General features: G+C 46.9%; 1 protein-coding gene across 1 annotated transcript in view; it reads left to right on the top strand.

Annotated features, from left to right (window-relative positions):
• The window catches only part of SHISA8 (shisa family member 8), a 408,698-nt gene that overhangs the window by 339,015 nt on the left and 50,475 nt on the right, over positions 1–19,208 (top strand). Inside the window, exon 3 of the mRNA XM_077451006.1 lies at positions 16,796–16,945. Coding sequence (XP_077307132.1) covers positions 16,796–16,945 — 150 coding nt within the window. The remainder of the gene's footprint in view (positions 1–16,795; positions 16,946–19,208) is intronic.

The raw sequence follows: 19,208 nt of genomic DNA, 5'->3' as shown, positions 1-19,208 counted from the left end.
CGGCGTCATCATTTTTTTACGCTCGAACATTAGGCCCACGGAAGCCTGCCTTTTTGCAGAAAAACGTGAGCTTGGCGTGATGGAAGGTGGAGTGGAGGACAATTGTGAGGAGAGAGGAGAAGGAGAAGTAGAAGACGAGGCTGGACGGTGAGAGCCTGCAGTGTGGCTTTGTGTGTTCCGTTGCTCCCACTCGGCTCAGTGATGGCTGCTCATGTGCCTTCTTAAGGCGGTCGTCCCTAGGTGAGTGTTGGGCTTACCGCGACTAATGCGTTGACTGCAAAGATTGCAGATGGCAACGCTATTGTCAGCAGCGGACACGTTAAAAAAAGCCCACACTGCGGAGCCATGTGTCGGTGTCCTGGGAGCGCCAGATGTGACCGTACATGGTCGATGACTCGCTCCTGATACATTTTCAGTCTGCTTTGTCCCTCCTGTGCAATGTAAGTTATTCCTGCTTCTCCTCCCTATCTGCTGGTCCATATCTCCCTCTGAACTCCCCTCCTCTTCCTCTCTTGTGGGCACCCACATGACATCACTAGACACGTCATCATCAATGTCACCTTCCCCACCGCTATAAGTAGAGATCTCGGAGTAGGCAGCAACACCGGGACCAACCTCCTCCTTGGGCTGATCTGGGTACTGTCGTCAGACTGCTGAGTAGCGGTTGTTGCTACCTCCTCTTCCTGATCCAATACCAAGAGTGGCTGTGCATCAGAAATGTCCTCCTGATATGGATCGGAAAATAATTCCTGTGACTCAAGCGGAAGGTATGTGGTGGTGGTGTTGTTGGTGGTAGTGTCTTTGGGGGTGCACATAGCAGAGAGTGAAGAAGAGGGTGCAGATCGAGAGGATGAGGAGGGTGCAGAAGAGTAAGGCTGAGCGAGCCACTCAACCAAGTCTGGTGCGTCCTTTAAAGTAATTGAACGCACCTTCTGCAACTTCCCACTTTGGCTCAAGCCTGTTGCTCCTGCCCTACCCCTACCACCCCTGCGGAAGGGCCTGCCTCTTCCTCTGCCTGTCATTTTTTAAATGACCCTGTGACAAAACTCTCAGTCCCTATACCGATGAAGGACTGCTGCAGTATAGGGCAGCGGTCAGCAGTAGTGCACCTCAACCCTATGTATTGTGGACTGATACCAGTCCTTATAGAATGGCAGACTGTACCTCACTCAACCCTATGTACTGTAGTACCCTATACCTTACCAGTCCTTATAAGGACCTTTGTGGACCAAGTAGGTTGTGTGTGAGTGATTAGCAGACTGTACGTCAGTCCCTATACTGATGAAGGACTGCTGCAGTATAGGGCAGCGATCAGCAGTAGTGCACCTCAACCCTATGTATTGTGGACCGATACCAGTCCTTATAGAATGGCAGACTGTACCTCACTCAACCCTATGTACTGTAGTACCCTATACCTTACCAGTCCTTATAAGGACTTTTGTGGACCAAGTAGGTTGTGTGTGAGTGATTAGCAGAATGTACGTCAGTCCCTATACCGATGAAGGACTGCTGCAGTATAGGGCAGCGGTCAGCAGTAGTGCACCTCAACCCTATTTATTGTGGACTGATACCAGTTCTTATAGAATAGCAGACTGTACCTCACTCAACCCTATGTACTGTAGCACCCTAGACAGACCAAGTTACCAGTCCTTATAAGGACTTTTGTGGACCAAGTAGGTTGTGTGTGAGTGATTAGTAGACTGTACGTCAGTCCCTATACCGATGAAGGACTGCTGCAGTATAGGGCAGCGGTCAGCAGTAGTGCACCTCAACCCTATGTATTGTGGACTGATACCAGTCCTTATAGAATAGCAGACTGTACCTAACTCAACCCTATGTACTGTAGCACCCTAGACAGACCAAGTTACCAGTCCTTATAAGGACTTTTGTGGACCAAGTAGGTTGTGTGTGAGTGATTAGCAGACTGTACGTCAGTCCCTATACCGATGAAGGACTGCTGCAGTATAGGGCAGCGGTCAGCAGTAGTGCACCTCAACCCTATGTATTGTGGACCGATACCAGTCCTTATAGAATAGCAGACTGTACCTCACTCAACCCTATGTACTGTAGCACCCTAGACAGACCAAGTTACCAGTCCTTATAAGGACTTTTGTGGACCATGTAGGTTGTGTGTGAGTGATTAGCAGACTGTACGTCAGTCCCTACACCGATGAAGGACTGCTGCAGTATAGGGCAGCGGTCAGCAGTAGTGCACCTCAACCCTATGTATTGTGGACCGATACCAATCCTTATAGAATGGCAGACTGTACCTCACTCAACCCTATGTACTGTAGCACCCTAGAAAGACCAAGTTACCAGTCCTTATAAGGAGATTTGTGGAAAAAGTGGGTTGTGAATGATTAGCAGACTGCAGCAGAAGGGCAGCAGTCAAGTATAATATTCTTTCTATATTTGGAAGAAAGAATATTATACGTGTACAAGCATATTACCATACCACTGATACCAGCCCTGAAAAGAACCTTTGTGGAACTAACAGTAACAACTACTGATTAAACTTACCCTCACTGCTTCACACACTGCTTCCTGCCTGTCCCTATATAAACTGACAAAACAGAGGCTACTGGAACAATAACTGGAATAGCACTTTTGTGGACCTGATAGTAACAGCTAATGATGATGACTAAACTGACTGTCCCTACAGCAGACACACCGTCCTGTCCCTTTCTCTAAACTGACAAAAGACACTCAGGCTGCTGCAACAATCACTAGCACAGCACTGCCTATCCTGAACTACACTTAACACCTATACCAGTCCTGAAAAGAACTTTTGTGTACCAAATAGCTAGCGATTTGGGTCACTGTAATCTCTCCCTGCTCCACACAGCAACCTCTCCCTATAGTGACAGAAGAAAGAATGTAAAATGGCCGCCGGATAGGGTGTATTTATAGGTTAGGGGGAATGTCCAAGTGTCCATGTGCTGTAATGTCTCAATTGGCTGTCCTGTACCCCATGATGGATGTGTCATCATAGGTCAAAGTTCTTTTACACAGTAAACGCGGAAGTCCGCCGGGCAAACAGCGCCAATAGTCCACCGAACGGGCGGACCGCGAACAGCCGAAATTCGCCGCGAAACGACCGCCGGGCGAACCGTTCGGCCATCACTAGTGTTGGAGATCCCAGTTGATGAGGAGCAAGGAGAGGTCCGCTTTGTTCTTTGATGTGGGTCTTTAAGATACGCTTGCCAACGAGCTGCATGGCAGGTCAACATATATCTGGTCAAGCATGTGGTGCCCAAGCGGCTGATGTTTTGGTCACGCGAGATACGCTTGAGACATATGTTGCAAATAGCAGAGGTGTGATCTGATGCACTGGTCTCAAAAAAGGCCCACACCAAAGAACTTTTGGAATAATGCCCAGAGGCAAAGCCCTGCACAGGCAGAGCTCTGCGATGTGATTCCATCGGTGTGCTGCCCCTAAGCTGGCCCCCGGAGGGCATCCTGCCTCTTTGGAGATGAGCCTCCTCCTCCTCTTTCCTATCAGGCACCCACTTGGAGTCAGTGACCTCATCATCCCCTCCCTCTTTATCACCGGAGCAAACCTGGCAGTATGCTGCAGCTGGTGGAACATGACTGCCAGATTGCTGTCCTTCTTGAGCATCCCCTCTCTCTGCGCACACGCTACTGCCTTCCTCTAGCTGGGTACCATCATCAGAGCCTTCAAAACGCTGGGCATCCTCCTGAAGCATGTACCCAACACTGTGCTCAAACTGTTTGGGGGACTCCTCAGGAGGACATGGTGGGTCTAGGGAAGGAGCGACTGATGACATTGAGACGAGGGAAGAGGACGCATTAGCAGCTGCTTTGCTAGTACCCTGAGCCTGGGTGAGAGAGGATGAGGAGTATGAAGAGGGCTTGGTAATCCACTCTACCAAGTCTTCGGCATGATGTGGCTCAACACGTCCAGATGCCAAAAATAAGGACAAGCGTGTCCCATGGTAGACATGTGCAAAAGGAAAAAATTTGTTTAGTTTCATTTCGTTTTAATTCGTTAATTAATTAATTTTGTTTAGTTATATTCGTTAAATTCCTTAAATTTGTTTTCGTATTTCGTTTAGTTTTCTACCGAATTCGAAAAATCTGTCACATTCGAAAATATTTCAACCAAATTCGAAAATATTTCTACCGAATTCGAAATTATTTCAACATGATTCAAAATTATTTCAACCGCATTCGAAACTATTTCAACCGGATTCGAAAATATTTTGCGACTCAACTTTAGGGCCATGTATCTCAGGGTCACTTGGTGCTAGAAACCCCAATTTTGGATATGTTGTAGTGCTAGTTCTATTGTGTTTGCATACCTAATTTGTTTCTAGCTATAAGTGACCCCGAGATATGTGGTCCCAATATCGGGTCGCAACTAGCACTACAACATATCCAAATTTGGGGTTTCTAGCTCCAAGTGACCCTGAGTTATGGGGCCCCAAAGTCGGGTCGCAAAATGTCAAGCACTTTTCTGAAGCAGAGAATGACATTTTGCAACCCGACTTTGGGGCCCCTTAAACTCGGGGTCACTTGGTGCTAGAAACCCCAGATTAATTGGCAGACTCCGAGACTTCAATAGGAGGACAGCCATGCAGGGAAAGGCATCCAGCAAGACGCCACATCTGCATGTGCAGTAATGCTGTCTCCTATGGCAACAATCTTTAACAGTTCCTAACACAAAGCATTACAGTTCTTTCATTTCCACTACAATTACTTCTTGTAGTTCTTCAGCCCACTGAGCTCCCAGTCTCTCACTAGAATAGATAATTCACTGACACTGAATCCCTTGAGCTCCTCCAATCTTCACTGTGGTATCTTCCTCAATCATCACCCCTGCTTCTCTGCTGGGTCCCTAGCTTGGCACTCAAGATACCTCTCAAGCTTCACCCCACTGGCCTCTCGGTCCCTGGCTTGACACACAAGGCTGCTTTGCAAGGGCCAACTCTGCTGGCTGGGTCCCTGGCTTGATACCCACTGAAGTTTCCAGATTCACTGTTCCCAGTTGGTGAGAACACTGCTCCGGTACTTGCTTCAGTTACTCACTGTGGTACCTGGTAAAAAGGTGGTTGGTCCCTTAGTGGAGACAGCTTCCCCTCCACCTCTGACCACGCCAGGTTCTTCAGCTGGTAGAACCGTCACTTCTGGTAGGACTTCTGGATAGGCCCTGAGCCTAGCAGCGAGATGTGACCGGGATAGGCCCAATCTCTGGCCTAGCAGTTCAAGCAGTACAACACACATCAACTCAGACAGCTGTCCAGGTGGCACACAACCCCCGATCACCTGACTCCACCCGAATATATAGGTTCTCCCAGCAGGCCAAGAGATTCAAGAAAACCCTTGCCCACTGGCTGAGATACCCCATATACCCATAATCTTTCTCATATCCAGTACCACCAGGTACCCGACCACCTAGTGGTAGAAGAGAACAGTGCAGCAAGGTCAAACTTAGAAAGAAATCAATGGATCTCTAACAATTAGCCAAGATGACTATTGCTGGCAGGTACATTTTTGAGGAGCAACCCTGCCTAAAATACAGGGTACTAAACCCCCCCCCCCCCCGCCTACAAAACAACATCTCGGTATTTGAAGAAAAATTACTTTAAACTCTCAAGCCTGAGAGCGAGTGTCCTGGCAAAAACTGGGATGGGTAGGGAAACAGGAAAGGCTTAACAATATAACAATATATAGATATATAAGTGTTGCGTACCACACAAAATAAACATAGGTATCAAATATACATATAAGAAATTATGATGAATCACACAGAGCAATAAAGTATCAAAAATATCTATGTACGATTTTAAAGACAGGCCTAAGCAGCAACCTTACTTCCTCACTATTGATCTAATATATATATTTATACCATGATAATATAGAAATGGGTTAGTGTTGACGGCAGGTTGAAGTAAAGAAGCAATGAAGTATCAAAAATATCTATGTACAATTTTAAAGGCAAGTATCAGCAGCAATCTTACTTCCTCACTATCGATCTTATATATATATATATATATATATATATATATATATATATATACCATGATAATATAGAAATGGGTTAGTGTTGACAGTAGCTTTAGCCAAGGAAGACGCACCAACACAGCAACACCTTAAAGAGAGAATCGACAGCAATACAAATGCATCCTATCCTATTGTAACAAGGTGCAATATGGGGGCGTGGCCAGGACAGGCATGTGAGAAGACGTGTGTCTCACAGCTCCTACACAGCACAGTCAATTGATCCTCTCCCAGCAGTAATCTAACGGCGAGAAACGGCTATCCAGCTGGCTACTAAGCAGGGCAACCCTCCGGACCACCCACCGGCACTCTGCACCCGTGGAAAAAGCAAAAAAACTGAGCTTTACATGAGCTCCGAAATCCAAGATGGCACTGGCACGGCCCTGGTACAACACACACCGCGTGGAGCAGAGAAATCCAGAGGGGATCCCAGCAAAAAGACACAAAAGACTGCGGGTAAGGAGTACCCGAGGGATATTACATTTTATGCACAAAAACTGGGGGGATCCCTGGAACAGATGGAGGCGGGGGATCTACACAACCTCATGTGGCACTACAGGGACCAGCAGCACAGGGCTCACTGCGGCAGTCAGCAGGAGAGATAGAGGGACAGGGTGAGCAGGACTGTACTGCTGAGCAGCACCATTCCTCTCCCACAGACACTGCTGCACATGATAATGAGCAACCAACTCTGGCAGAGATACTTAGGGCAGTGCATGTCTGTACTGCCTCAGTGAATACCCTTAAAGAGCAGTTTGGGGGATTGAGAGAGGATGCCTCCCTCCTGAGACAAGATCTGAAAAAAATTAGAGAACGTACAACTGCTGTGGAAAGCAGGGTGAGCGAAGTTGAAGACAGACTGCCCCCAGTCGCTCGGGAGGCCCATGTTGCACATCAGCTAGCCAAAGAAACTAACAACAGAGCAGATGACATTGAAAATTGTCTAAGACGGAACAATGTACGTATTGTAGGACTTCCTGAGAAGACTGAGGGGAGAGACCCTACCACATTCATAGAGGGATGGCTACAGGAGGTATTTGGCAAAGAAGCATTCTCTCCGTTCTTCACCGTGGAGAGGGCCCACCGCACACCGGACCGCCCACCACAACCAGGTGCCCCTCCCAGGCCCATCCTTGCCAGGCTCCTGCCTTACAGGGACAGGGAAGCGGTACTGAGACAAGCCAGAGAGAAGGCTAAAGTGCAGGTGAATGGGGTCCGGGTATCCTTCTACCCGGACTTTTCTGCAGAGGTGCAGAGGAGACAGGCCAAGTTCTCAGATGTGAAAAGGAGACTGAGGGCATTGCAGTTACCCTATGCTATGTTGTACCCTGCTAAGCTGAGGGTTACCGCTAACCGCCAAACCCACTTTTTCGAATCGGCTCAAGATGCTGCACTGTGGCTGGATCGGAACGAACAGGCCTTACGTCACGGCGGAGAGGAGGTTGGGGATTGATTTGTTGACAGCTATTGCTGGAAACCACGCTGACGAATCAACATGCTGGATGTACTGACAAGCTTTATCTGGAGTGCTCATATTTGGGTTTTTCTTTTATCCCTATGTTTACTGTACAATTTTACCCGTCTTTGCCTTGTTTGGCTAGAAGACATTTTGTTCATTTTGACTCCAACAGAGTGTTTTGCCTAAGCGGGGATGCTTAGGACCGGTTCTGCTGGGAGACATAATTCTACCATGTGAGTCTTGAGCTATCTTGTGAAGATGCAAGAAAAATGTGTTCTTTCCAACGTGAGAAGTGGAAAAAAAGTGCTCAAACAGTTTTGGTTTCTAGTTAGTTCAGTCTGGTCTGTCACGTTGACAGCCTGGACTGCTGGTTTTTGTTTTTTGTGTTTAACTTCTTTTACACACAGGCTTCGTTTGGAGGACACTAGGCTTTGGAACTGTCGCTATGCAAACAAGGGTGAAGTTGAGACCCCTGAACTGTGGCACATCCCCATAAATGTGGACTGGGGCCGGGCCTGGTCGCTGATGGCTTGGTCCGACTCCCCCTTTCACTGGCTCTTGCCTTACTTTATTACCATCTTGAATGTCTTTTATTTGTTTAGATACACCCTGAAGTTTCTTGTTTATATGAATGCAAATGGCTGAAATATATGTGGTGTCTTGGAATGTTAGTGGGCTCAGCTCCCCGCTTAAACGCATGATGATATCCACATGCTTGAAAAAGTTTCACCCAGCCATTTTGTGTTTCCAAGAAACACACTTGACTCCGGAAACTCAGAGATGTCTGCAGTACTCTTGGGCGGGGAAGGTATACAATTCCACACACACCTCGTTTTCTAGTTAGTGCACAATGCCATTGATTTTCAGGAGTTTGACACATGTATAGATTCTGAGGGATGGTATATTTTCCTACACTGTCGTATTGGGTCGTTACACTGCATCTTGGCATGCATATATATTCCTCCCCCGTTTACAGTAGGGGTGCTCTGGTCTCTGCTGACCTATTTGGCGGGGCGGCCTGACCTTCTGGTGTTGATAGTTGGGGATTTTAATTGCTGGCAGAGTCCCTCGTTGGACAGGCACCCAAGTTTGGGGGGGCCTACCTCATTGAGGGAGTCGCCATTGCTGAGGTTGTTTAACAAGGTGGGGTGGATGGATATGTGGAGGCACAAAAACCCTTTGGAGAGGCAGTTTTCCTGTTTCTCCAAAACGCATGGAACATTATCTAGGATTGATTTAGCAGTAGGGAAAGGCCCATACACATGATCAGACTTTTTGACAACAAACATGCAAATTAGCTGTTTTGGAGCAACATCCGACCGTGTGTACGCACCATCGGACAAACTTTTATGGTTTTCATCAGACTTTTGTTGGCTGTGCGAACGGACAAACTTTCTGGCAACAAAAGTCCGATGGTGCAAAGTCTGATCGTGTGTACAGAAAACCATAGGACTTTTGTACAAAGTACAAACAGGCATGCTCAGAACCAATGCAAAAGATCAGACAACAATACAGAAACTGACCAAAGGTGGCGGTAAAGAGCAGAAAAAGCACATGATTTGGTGAAAGTTGGCTGAAAAAGTCCTGCCGTGTGTATGCAATACAAGTTCAGGGCCTACGCCCTTTGTACAAAAATCCAAGGGAAAGTTCGTACAAAGTCCTATTGTGTGTATGAGGCTTAACACTGCCATGCTCCCCTCCATTTCGGAGATGATATACAAACCACGCAGTGTATCTGACCACTCCCACTTGGTGATTAGCTTGATTGTGGCTCCGCTGTCGGGGTTGCCCAGGGCACCCTGGAAATTCAATGCCTTCTGGCTGAAATTATTTCTGTCCCCTACTGAGCTGGAGCGGAGCATGCAGGAATTCTTGGAGAGGCAGAAGTTTGTGGATCCCCCCTTGACTCAATGGGAGGTTTTTAAAGCTTACGTAAGGGGGATATTAATTGCAGAAATTACAAAGGTTAAAAGACAGTCAGCGGGGCAGAGGGATGACCTGGAGAGGCTGGTGCAGGACTTGGAGGAACAGTATGTTCGGGACCCCAATGACACTGCCAAGGAGGCATGGCAGTCGGCTCAGGCTACTTATGAGCGTCTGCTGTCCTCTATGGCAGAGAGGAAAAGATTCTTCTCAAAGGTGAAATTTTTTGGGGAGGGGGAAACTACGGGTCGCCTGTTAGCTAAGATAGCAAACTCACAGCAAAGGTCCCCTGTTATAGGAGCAATTAGAACACCGGAGGGAAGAATAGTGAACTCCCCTGACAAAATTTTTCAGGAACTGGCAGGGTTTTATGAGAGACTATACCTACCGACCGGGGAGTATACCATGGAGGAACTTATGGGATACCTACAGGGTATTAACTTCCCGCAAATTACGAATGAGCACAGACGGATACTGGATGCCCCACTTACAGTGGAGGAGTTACAGGCAGCGATAGCAGAGTTCCCTAACTGTAAGGCCCCTGGATCGGACGGACTTCCCATAGAAATTTACAAACAATACGCTGATATACTACTTCCTAAGTTGCTGGAGGTATTTGAGGCAGCTAGGGAACATGGGACCTTGCCCCCCTCGATGTCCACGGCAAATATTGTTCTTATTTTAAAACCAGGGAAGGATTCCCTCGATCCAGTCCTTGCACTTAGACTAAATAAGGTCATTAGAGCTATAATACACCCGAACCAAGCTGGGTTTATGCCGAATAAGTCCACAGCGGTAAACCTCAGGAGACTCTATCTGAATATTCAGTCTCCGGCAGATAATATGGGACAGAGGGCCTTGCTCTCATTGGATGCTATGAAGGCCTTCGATAGCATCAAATGGGAATAATTATGGGGGGTTCTTCAGAGGTTCGGATTTGGGGAAACGTATATTTCCTGGGTCCGTTTACTGTATTGTCACCCACAGGCAGCAATTAGGGAGGTGGCGAGAGTATCCCATTCCTTTGCGTTGGGCCAGGGCATGAGACAGGGATGCCCACTGTCTCCCCTGCTCTTCGCTCTAGCTATTGAACCTTTGGCCATTGCAATTAGAGACCACCCGGGTATTATCAGCTTCCGTTATGGGGACACGCAAGAGAAGCTGATGCTCTATGCGGATGACACTATGATTCTGCTAGGAGACCTTGCAGGTTCCCTTTGAGTGGCCATGTAGACCATAGTGGAATTCGGGGTGTATTCTGGGCTTCCGGATTAACTGGACAAAATACTCCCTGATGCTCCTTGATAGCTCCATACCCTTGGTTACATCCTTTAGGTACCTGGGAGTTCAGGTGTCACCCACGATGAGAGATTATGGGGTGTTGAATATTTCCCCACTTCTGCAGAAATTTTGAGACCGAATTAAGACGTGGAACTCACTCTGCCTGTCGGTAGCAGGCAGGGTGAATTTGATTAAGATGATACTTATGCCCCAGCTACTTTATGTACTCCACAACTCTCCAACTCTCCCTCTGAAAACATTTAGAATTGTGAACTCCCTTTTCCTAATCTGGAAAAATTGCCCCCCCCCCCGGATTAAACTCGAACACTTACAGCGCCCTAAGGACAAGGGCGGGCTCGCCCTGCCGAACCCATGGTTATATTACCTGGCGGCACAACTCCAACACCTCATAGGGACTATGGAGGGGGAAGCAGATAGGCCAGGCCATACCTGTAGTTCTTCAGAGGCTGTGATGTTGCACACAGTAAACCGAGACTCAGTACCAGCGGCACTCGAGGCTCTAGCTTTTGGGAAACCAAATAAGAAATACCCAACCTACAATCTCCTACAGAAAATTTGGAACAAAAGTAGATACCTGCAGGGAGTGACAGGGTACACAGAGTTTAGCCCAATATGGTCCAATGGAACATACCCTGAGATAGCACAGATACAACATGGGGCATTGTGGAAGAGATATGGAGTAGTATATGTTCGGGAGATTTTCCAAAATGGTGTCCTACTCTCTTTTGAGGCTCTGCGGGACAGATTTGGCTTGCCGTCCAGTATGCAGTTTTATTATATGCAATTGAGGCACACGGTGCAGGCGCAGAGTAGAGCCTCTGAGTGGGCTCCGTCGCCAACGCCAGTGTTTAACCTAATACTGAGGGCAGCCACCACTAAAGGTTTTATCTCACAATGCTACAATATGCTCCTGCAGAGTCTCCTGAATAAACATCCCCTGAAAATGAAGAGCGGGTGGGACAGGGAGGTAGGACCCATAGATGAACAGTGGGAAGAAATCTTACAGGCAGTGCCCATGAGTTCCCTGAATGTGTCACAGCGGTTATCACAGTTGTATCTTCTTCTAAGGATTTACTATACCCCACATAGATTGCAAAAAATGGGTCTTAGGCCTACCCCGTTGTGTACCAGGTGCAAGAGGGATCACGGAGACCTGATCCACCTACTGTGGAGGTGCCCGAAGCTTCACTCCTATTGGGGTGGCGTGGTGGACACCATAAATTGGGTGTTTCGGATCTCTATGCCCACCGACCCCAAACAATGTTTGTTAAATATATTGGAAGTCTTTGAATGGGAGGTGGGGGTCAGAATAGCAGTTATTAGAACCTTACAGTTAGCACAAAAGATGATAATGCTCCATTGGATATCGGAGGATCCGCCCACAGTTAAGGAGTGGATTTCTGCAGTTGGGAATATGATTAGAATGGAAAAAATGGTATATCAACACAGGGGATTCTCCCGGAGGTTTGAAAAGCTTTGGGGACAATGGCTGGATGTACCTGGGCTAGTCCTGGTGGATCTGGTGATCAGCAGATTACTAGGAGTAAATGCTGGTTATGTGAACTCATACGGAATATTGGCCCTCTAGAGAAATGGAGACGGGAAATACAAAGTTGGAGAAGAGTCGGGGGTGTCTCATCTATGAAGGTTTGGTAGTAATTCTGTAATGCACATGTGCTGAACATGCAATGTAACTGTGAAATGTTGATGCCTGGTCATGTTTGTTCATGTTGTTGAACTCAATAAACTTTTCTTTGGATAAAAAAAACAAGGTGCAATATATACATACGTGATTAAACAGGTTTCAATTGTGCTCAGCCGAAGACAGCATAGCAGTGTAAATACACACTATGAAATATTTGAATTATTTACATTAAAGAGAGCAGGCCCCATTCTAAATGAAGAATGTCACCTCCTTTCCATTAATCAGCAACTTACACTTAGTACATAATATGAATAAAGTTCACTCAAGTCAGCACCTCTCACGCCACCTGGTGACCACACTAGAAACCATTCAGCTGTATGGTTTAGTCCATTATTCAAATGTATGGTGGGAATTTACCCCTCTATTACAGCCTAATCTAACTGACTAAACGCCCAGTGTCCATGATGTGTCACAGCCCATCAATTTCAGTCTGGGTGGACTATATTTCCCAGCAGTCTCCCTTCTTCTTCAGGGACAAGAAGGCACAGCTGCATTTCAAGGCAATAAGCAGCCAGGCCCTAGTGCAAGGGATCGCACTACGGGACATAGGTCCCCTTGAAAAGATATCCTCAGTCTGTCCATATGATAGCCAGGGACATAGAAGATTCTCATCATCATTTAGGAAGCAACAACCTGTTGAAGATCACAGGTCGCCCTTCAGGGTGGACACTGTCACTTTTTTAGCCAACATGGCTCAGGTGGGCACAGCATCCAATCCAGCATAGTCCAGGCAGTACAACTCTCTGGAATGTTCTCCACTAGTAACAATTTACATGAGTATGAGGTGGCTGCCAGAATAGTGCCTTGACATCACACAACACATATTTGTAATGCAAGGTAATAGTGATACCATTTTGATGATGTTACCAGTAGTACCCAGGGTCAGGTAGAATTACAGACTCTCCCCTTGCATTCACCGTGGTGACAAACAGCTTGATGTCTTTTTTAGCGATACCATTTCGATGATTTTACCAGTAGTACCCCGGGTCGGGTAGAATTATGGACTCTCCCTTTGCATTCACTGTGGTAACAAAGAGCTTGATGTCCTTTTTGTCTGGTCAGAGGATGACTACACAATCTAGGTTAATCTTCCTGCTGTAACCCCAGTTGTCCAACACAGATAGGTACTTTCCATCCATCCTGGGTGACAACTTCAGGAAATCTGCACTAAGAGGGATCTATCTGGAGAAACACACGAACGGCTTCATCCATCCATTGAATTTCCTTCTCTGAGATCTCCTCTTCCAGATGAGGCGGTATGTAGGGGTATAAGTACCCATATTCTTCTGCCAATTTCGTTATGATTATCCACTGTATCTTTGACAGCCAAGGCAGGTTCTTGGGATCCACATATTTGGGTAGGACCCAGGCGTCTGGAGCACGCCAAACTGAGCACCCAGTAACCACATCCGGATTATGGTCAGACTTGGTGCTAGCCATGGGTGATTTAGGGCGGGCTTTGGGGATCCATTCAGCCCCATGATCCTCCTCAAAGGACCTGGTGATGCTGATTAGCGGAGCTGCACTGGCTGACAGCTTAATTTGCACACTAGTAGTAGTAGAAGGAGCTTCATCCTCCTACACATCTCATCACTTATTGGCTCTTCATCACTCCCACCCCACTTCCTGTTGTAACACAAATTATCCGATAAAAGTTCCATATAACAGAATGTTCGAATTGGTTATAGTGGAACACTCTTCAGCCGGGATATAGTTGTGATTGGCGCTTGCTTTAGTTGGCACAAGTACATTATCCCCTTTAACGGGCATCAGCATCACCTCCCCCAGAGGCACACATGCTCTCATTCCTTGCTGACTTACTCGGCTACAGTACACTCTTTTCCGGTGGCTCGGACATCAAGGCAAGCAGCTGAGCCCGACCACGGCCTTGAGGAGCGATCGGTGCGCTGAATCCTGTGGTAGTCACAGAGGCAGGGGCAGCAGCTTTTTACACGACTCTGGTGACACAGGTGGGCTCTGGATATCACTCCCACCCGGGATAGCGATGTTCCTGTCCCATTCCACCTTTAGTATCCGTGGAAGTTGAGTTGGGGAGATAACCTCAAACAAGTGCTCTCTGCAGCATCCACAGACGATCCAAGGCCTCAACTGTGTGGTCAGGCCGGAACATTTTTTCACAGATCAGTCCCAAAGCCTCGTAGCCTCCAGCCATATACAGAGCAAGCTTACCCTTCTGTGTATACCGCACTCCACACTCCACTGCGCACAAACACCCGGAGCATACTTCTTCCAATCTGCCATATCTCCTACGAACTGCGTCATCTTTCTCTCCAACCCGCAATCAGACACACATGGCAGCAGTTCCTTATCCTCCTCTGCAGAGCGGGAGCTCCTCCCCGTGGCAACGGATTGGTGCAAATGTTCTCTGGGAATTGTGGCATCCGCCTTCTTCATGCTGCGGCATGCCAAAACTGTCCATTTTGGAGTCTGTATTAACCCTCACAGCTCTGGTGGGAAGCGTCAAGAGACCAGGCTGATCCCCTTCCTTGAGCAATGAGACTTGTTGGTTCTTCTCCACATTGGTAGTACAGATGATAACAAAGCCTATTAGAAGTATAGATGTTACTTGCCACCTTCCCACTGAGCCAGACAAAATCCTGATGAAGCTGTAGCCGGTTGCTATGGGAGACTGCTGCAAGGATAACGCCTTAGCTCCACATTAGGTGCCAAATGTAGCAAGGTCCCAGGCCTCCTTCGGTCCAATGAGAACCTCCAGGGCCAGAGATAGCTGACATCCTTCTGTATATGGTGGGTTGTGAGTCATGGTGGGTGCAAGGTAATTCAAGTTATTGGGCGCCAGATACTTCTTGAATGCAAAAGAGAGTTTATTTCTCTTAACAGACTTTTTTGGGGGGAGAGAGGCTTAGGGCTAGGACACCCTTAGGTAGTTGCAAGATTAATTGGCGGACTCTGAGACTTCAATAGGAGGACAGCCATGCAGGGAAAGGCATCCAGCAAGACGCCACATCTGCATGTGCAGGAATGCTGTCTCCTATGGCAACAATCTTTAACAGTTTCTAACACAAAGCATAACAGTTCTTTCATTTCCACTACAAATGACTTCTTGTAGTTCTTCAGCCCACTGAGCTCCAGTCTCTCACTAGACTAAATGATTCACTGGCACTGAATCCCTTGAGCTCCTCCATTCTTCACAGTGGTATATTCCCCAAACGTTACCCCCGCTGCTGGGTACCTCTCAAGCTTTACCCCACTGGCCTGCTTGGTCTCCAGCTTGATACACAAGGCTGATCTGCAAGTGTCACTTCTGCTGGCTGGGTCCCTGGCTTGTTACCCACTGAAGTTTCCTGATTCTTCCCAGTCCCCGGTTGGTGAGAACGCTACTCCTGTACTTGCTTCAGTTACTCACTGTGGTCCCTGGTAATAAGATGGTCAGTCCCTTAGTGGTGACAAGTTCCCCTCTACCACAGGTTCTCCGGCCAGCAGAACTCTAAATTCTGGTTGGACTGTAAGCCGCAGTCCCAACACTGCGCTGCTCTCTTGCTTCTAGAAAGGCCCTCAGACAGCCTAGCAGCAAGATGTGCCCAGGATAGGTCCCCTCTCTGGCCTATTAGCCCAGGCAGTACAACATATATCCACCCAGACAGCCGTCCAAGTGTCACACCATCCTGATCACCTGACTCCACACGAATATATAGGTTCTCCCAGCAGGCCAAGGGATTCAAGAAAACTCCTGCCCTTGCTGAGATACCCCATATACCCATAATCTGACCTTGCAATGCCCTTCTCATATCCGGTACCACCAGGTACCCGGCCACCTAGTGGTAGAAGTGAATAGTGCAACAAGGTCAAACTTAGTGAGAAATCAATTGATCTCTAATAATTAGCCAAGATGACTATTCCTGGCAGGTACATTTTTAAGGAAAAACTCAGATTAAACTCCAGGGTGCTACAATTACATTAAAGCTAATTATTTACTCACAGGAAGAAGCGCTTAAGAGGGGATATAATTACAATGTACAATTATATAAGATGTGATATGTCAGTAATTGTAATATACTGTTCATTCTGAGATTCCAGATAGGGACACGCAGACATGATTTATGGTTGGAAGGAAGGAGGTTTAACCTGAGATTGTGGAAAGAGTTCTTTACCGTTTGAGTAGTAACAATGTGGAACTCCTTCCCCCAGGAAGTGGTACTAGCTGAGAGTGTCAACAATGTCAAAACATTTTTAGTTGTCTTCCTCAGGAAGCAGGATATATAATATATAAATATGTGAGTTGTTAGAAAGCAGAAATCAAACACATGTAAACACAGAAAGGTTGAATTGGATGTACCTGTTTCTTTTTTTTCAACCATAAACATGTAACACTGTAACCTGCTGTGTATTTTGCATCTCAACAGATCACACACATTTCAGTAGCTTGGGACTGACATCACCTTTGACACCTCAGATCGGTATTCCTCTGGGTCAGAATAACAGAGGGCAAATAGTGTCTGGAATCCCCTTACAAGACCAAGATTTCTCAAAATATGCTACAATAAAAACTTCAGGTAAGAACTGAAAGTACGAAAAACATAAAACTGTACTAGAGAACAACAGACTCAGGACATGAATCAATTTCGCCACAGTGATAAACATGAATAAATAAATGAATGAATAAATAAATAAATAATCTGGATTAATGGAAACCTGTCATTAAAGCGGAGTTCCACCCAAAAATGGAACTTCCACTTTAAGGGAGGCGACTCCCTGACATGCCACATTTGGCAAGTCCTTTTTTGGGGGGGTGGAGCCGGTATCCTCTTTCCAGAGGGTTCCAGCTACTACCTCCTCCCAGTGCACCGCGGCACCAGAAGGGAGATCACCTCTCCCCCTCCTTCTTGGCAATCATCTGGGTCACAGGTCCCAGATGATTGCCTGGCCAGTCACGGCATGCAGCATGGCTCACGCATGCATAGTGGGTGTCCAGCTGTGAAGCCACAGCCGGGCGCCCACACTTACAATGACGGAGCCACAGAGAGGAGGGGGAGACAAGCAAGCTCCCACGCATCACTGGACACTGGGACAGGTAAGTGTCCAAATATTAAAAGTCATCAGCTGCAGTATTTGTTTTTTTCTAGCAGAACTCCGCTTTAAAGAAATATGAAAGCTATTTGAGACTTTAGAAAATTCTAGTTGCCGGACTATTGTGATAGTAATTTGAGTTTAATACTTTGTGGTTGATTTATTAAAACTGTAGAGTGCAATTTCTTGTGCATGTAGCCAACCAGCTTCTAATTTAGCTTGTTCAATTAAGCTTTGACAAAAAAAAACCTGGAAGCTGATTGGTTTCTATACAGAGCTGCACCAGATCTTTCACTCTCCAGTTTTAGTAAATCAACCCTTTTGGGTCTCTGACCCAGAACAAGTATGTGGAACTGGTATACTGGCCAAACTCTTTACTTGCTGCATGCTTATTCTGGGTTAGTAATGGTTCAGACTGATTCAGTACATTCGATGGGAACTCTCCAGCCAAATATCCAATAATGCTTTGCAAAAAGCCATCATTGACAAAAGACTTGCACCTGACATACGGCCACGTTACCTGACTAGAGGTCAGGTGCAAAACTTTGATTAATGATGGTCTTTGGCCAAATCCCAGCCCACACACTATAAAAGTAACAGCACACCAGGCTGCTCGGAGTTCTAGGACATTCGAACCCGGAACAGGGAAACATGTGTCCCACTTGCCCTGCACAAGATTCGATCCGCAGAGAGCCCCCAACCGGTCCCACTGGCGTCGGTCGTGACCGTGACCCAAGAGATGGGAGTGATGGAGTGACAGGTCAGCAGATTCTTGCGCTGGAGCCACCAGAAGAGGCTGTTCCTCATTGTTGTAGTTATGAGTATGCTTTGGTTTTTGTCTCCTGACTTCCACTGCCTGAGAAAAGCTGCCTGGAAAGGGCGTAATCTCCATAAGGCCCATTTTACCATCAGAGTCGTTGAGACCATCGTACCTATGATCTTGAGGCACTGAGAAGCTTTTAGATACTGGATGTGTAGGGCCCGAGAGACCCTTTCTCCTATTGTTGGAATTTTTTCCACCAGAAGAGAGATAGTACTCTGCAAAGTGTCGAACTGGGCTCCTAAATATATTAGACGTTGGGCTAGCTCTAGATGACTTTTTGTTATGTTCAGAAGCCACCCGAAACTGGACAGTGTAGAAATCACCTGCTCCCGATGTTCCAGAAACTGCTTTTTGTCTTGGGACAGAACCAGAAGGTCATCCACGTAATGGTACAGTCGTATACCTTTTAACCTGATAAGAGCCACCTTCGAAAAAACCCGGGGGGTGGTCGTCAACCCGAAGGGGAGGCAAATAAATTGTAGATGGTCTTGTCCAACATGGAATCTTAGAAATTTTTGAAAATCCCTTTCTACCAGGACGTGGAAGTAAGCATCCTTTAAGTCGATCGAAACCATCCAGTCCCCTGGTTGTATGGCTTGCTGAATAGTCGAGAGAGTTTCCATCTTGAATGTCCTGTACTCTATGAATTTGTTTAGATAGGTCAGATCTATCAGTGGGCGCCAAGAGCCACTTTCTTGTGAACCAAGAAAAGAGAGGAGTAGATTCCCTGAAACCACTCTTCCTTTACTGCACCTTGAGCCTTTAACAGTTTCACGTAGGAAAGCAGTACTTTTCTTTGTTCTTCCGAACAAGCGAGTAGGGTGGACACGAATATGGGAGGAGGAGTACTGGAGAAGGTCCATCTGTGACTTGACGAGACCATCCTGACTACCCAGTAGTCCAAGATTGAGGCCACCCAGACGTGC

The sequence above is a fragment of the Lithobates pipiens genome, unplaced genomic scaffold (genome assembly GCF_037356315.1).
Source record: "Lithobates pipiens isolate NorthernLeopardFrog02 unplaced genomic scaffold, aLitPip1_a1.2 Scaffold_23, whole genome shotgun sequence".
NCBI lineage: Eukaryota > Metazoa > Chordata > Amphibia > Anura > Ranidae > Lithobates > Lithobates pipiens.
Note: the sequence above shows the minus strand (reverse complement) of the source record. Positions and strands in the feature narration are given on the sequence as shown.